General features: G+C 36.0%; 1 protein-coding gene across 1 annotated transcript in view; it reads left to right on the top strand.

Annotated features, from left to right (window-relative positions):
- The window catches only part of LOC119589324 (mitochondrial carnitine/acylcarnitine carrier protein-like), a 7,501-nt gene that overhangs the window by 2,503 nt on the left and 3,229 nt on the right, over nucleotides 1–1,769 (top strand). Inside the window, exons 2-5 of the mRNA XM_037937945.1 lie at nucleotides 10–124; nucleotides 728–924; nucleotides 1,151–1,271; nucleotides 1,570–1,749. Coding sequence (XP_037793873.1) covers nucleotides 10–124; nucleotides 728–924; nucleotides 1,151–1,271; nucleotides 1,570–1,749 — 613 coding nt within the window. The remainder of the gene's footprint in view (nucleotides 1–9; nucleotides 125–727; nucleotides 925–1,150; nucleotides 1,272–1,569; nucleotides 1,750–1,769) is intronic.

Genomic DNA, 1,769 nt, shown 5'->3' with positions numbered 1-1,769 from the left:
AACCCACAGGTCCGCCTACAAACTCAGCCAACTCCTAAGCCTGGTGAACAGTTGCTGTACAAAGGAACATGGGATTGTGCATTGAAAACTGTACGCAATGAAGGCTTTTTTGGCCTCTACAAAGGTTTGTTGTGATGATAGTTTTGTTCAGAAATTGTTCAAAGTAATGGTCACCTTTTTTTTTATTAAGTTGGTGAATGGCTGCTTTCCATCATTGTATAGCCTTAGTAGTCCAGCAACTATAACATTGGTTTTTGGCTATTATCACTGGGAAAGATCAGATCAGCAGATAGGATAATTAATTCTCAATAGTCTGAGCAGTTGTAAGTTAAAACCTGTAAATATTTTCTTCCCACCCCCTATTGAAAATTTAAATTTGTTTTGAAATTATTGTTGAATTTATCATTAAAATCTTTGCAAGATTTCAATGACTAGAGCTAGGAAAAAGAGCAACTTTTGGTTTGGATATACCATAGAATATAGGCTTAATGTATTTGTGAAAAGATAAGGTCCTTTAATGGTAGATTTATGGCATTGGTTTTACATATGTCATTAGACCTTTGGGGATGGTGGTGGGGAGGCTTTACCCAACTTGTAGGCCTAGCTGGATGGTCAAACCCATATGAAGGTCACTCACTAATCATCTTTGTCATTTAGGAGGTAAATGTTGAGGCATTCATGGCTATTGAATTTTGTTATTCATATGACATTTTTGTTAAATTTTCAGGAATGGCTGCTCCATTGATTGGAGTTACACCCATGTTTGCAGTATGTTTCCTTGGATTTGGAATCGGAAAGAAACTTCAGCAAACTACTCCTGATGAGAAACTTACTGCTGTTCAGTTATTTAATGCCGGCATGTTATCAGGAGTATTTACTACAGCTATCATGACCCCAGGAGAAAGAATAAAATGCCTTTTGCAGGTGAAATACTAATTATTGTAGCACATTTCTGTTGATTTGAGTATTTTTATATTTCCAAAGATATCACACTGTGTCTGTATATTTAAGATATAAGTTTAGCACGTTTTACATTTCTGATAAGGGTAGTAATAAATGTGATGTAAAAGTAAACTATAATTGTATATAATTGTTTTTTAACTGTTCATAGGGAAGCCAGTCATAATTAGATAGTGATTTTTCATATCAGGTTCAAGCAGCTGGCACTGGTCCCAAATTATACAAAGGACCTCTTGATGTTGTGAAGGTCTTGTACAAGGAAGGTGGTATTCGCAGTATCTACAAGGGTACTTGTGCCACACTACTGAGAGGTATTAGTTGTAAATCTTTTGTATTTTCTATATATATAAAAAATGAATAGTGTTAAAAGTTCTGAACAGAAAAAATCATGGGAGTTAGTAGCATTATGTTGATAGTGAAGTGGATAAAAATCTTTAAGACATAGTATTGAAAGTGATTTTTATCTGATCATGATTAAAAAAAAGTCTCCTGCTTGAATTGAAAATTTAAGAGAAACTTTTGTATTATCAAACCCCACTTGAGATTTGGTGTGCTTACCAATCATATTTTACATAAGTGATGCTTAACAGTACTGATGTCTTTTCCCAGATGTACCAGCTTCAGGAATGTACTTCATGACTTACGAGTGGCTCAAGAATGTTCTCTCTCCACCTGGAAAGGAAGGTGAACTTAGCCCTGTACGCACTCTTGTTGCTGGCGGCATGGCAGGCATGTTCAACTGGTTGGTGGCCATTGGTCCTGATGTCCTCAAGAGCAGGCTGCAAACTGGTGAGTGTAAATTGTTTCTT

The sequence above is a fragment of the Penaeus monodon genome, chromosome 25 (genome assembly GCF_015228065.2).
Source record: "Penaeus monodon isolate SGIC_2016 chromosome 25, NSTDA_Pmon_1, whole genome shotgun sequence".
NCBI lineage: Eukaryota > Metazoa > Arthropoda > Malacostraca > Decapoda > Penaeidae > Penaeus > Penaeus monodon.
Note: the sequence above shows the minus strand (reverse complement) of the source record. Positions and strands in the feature narration are given on the sequence as shown.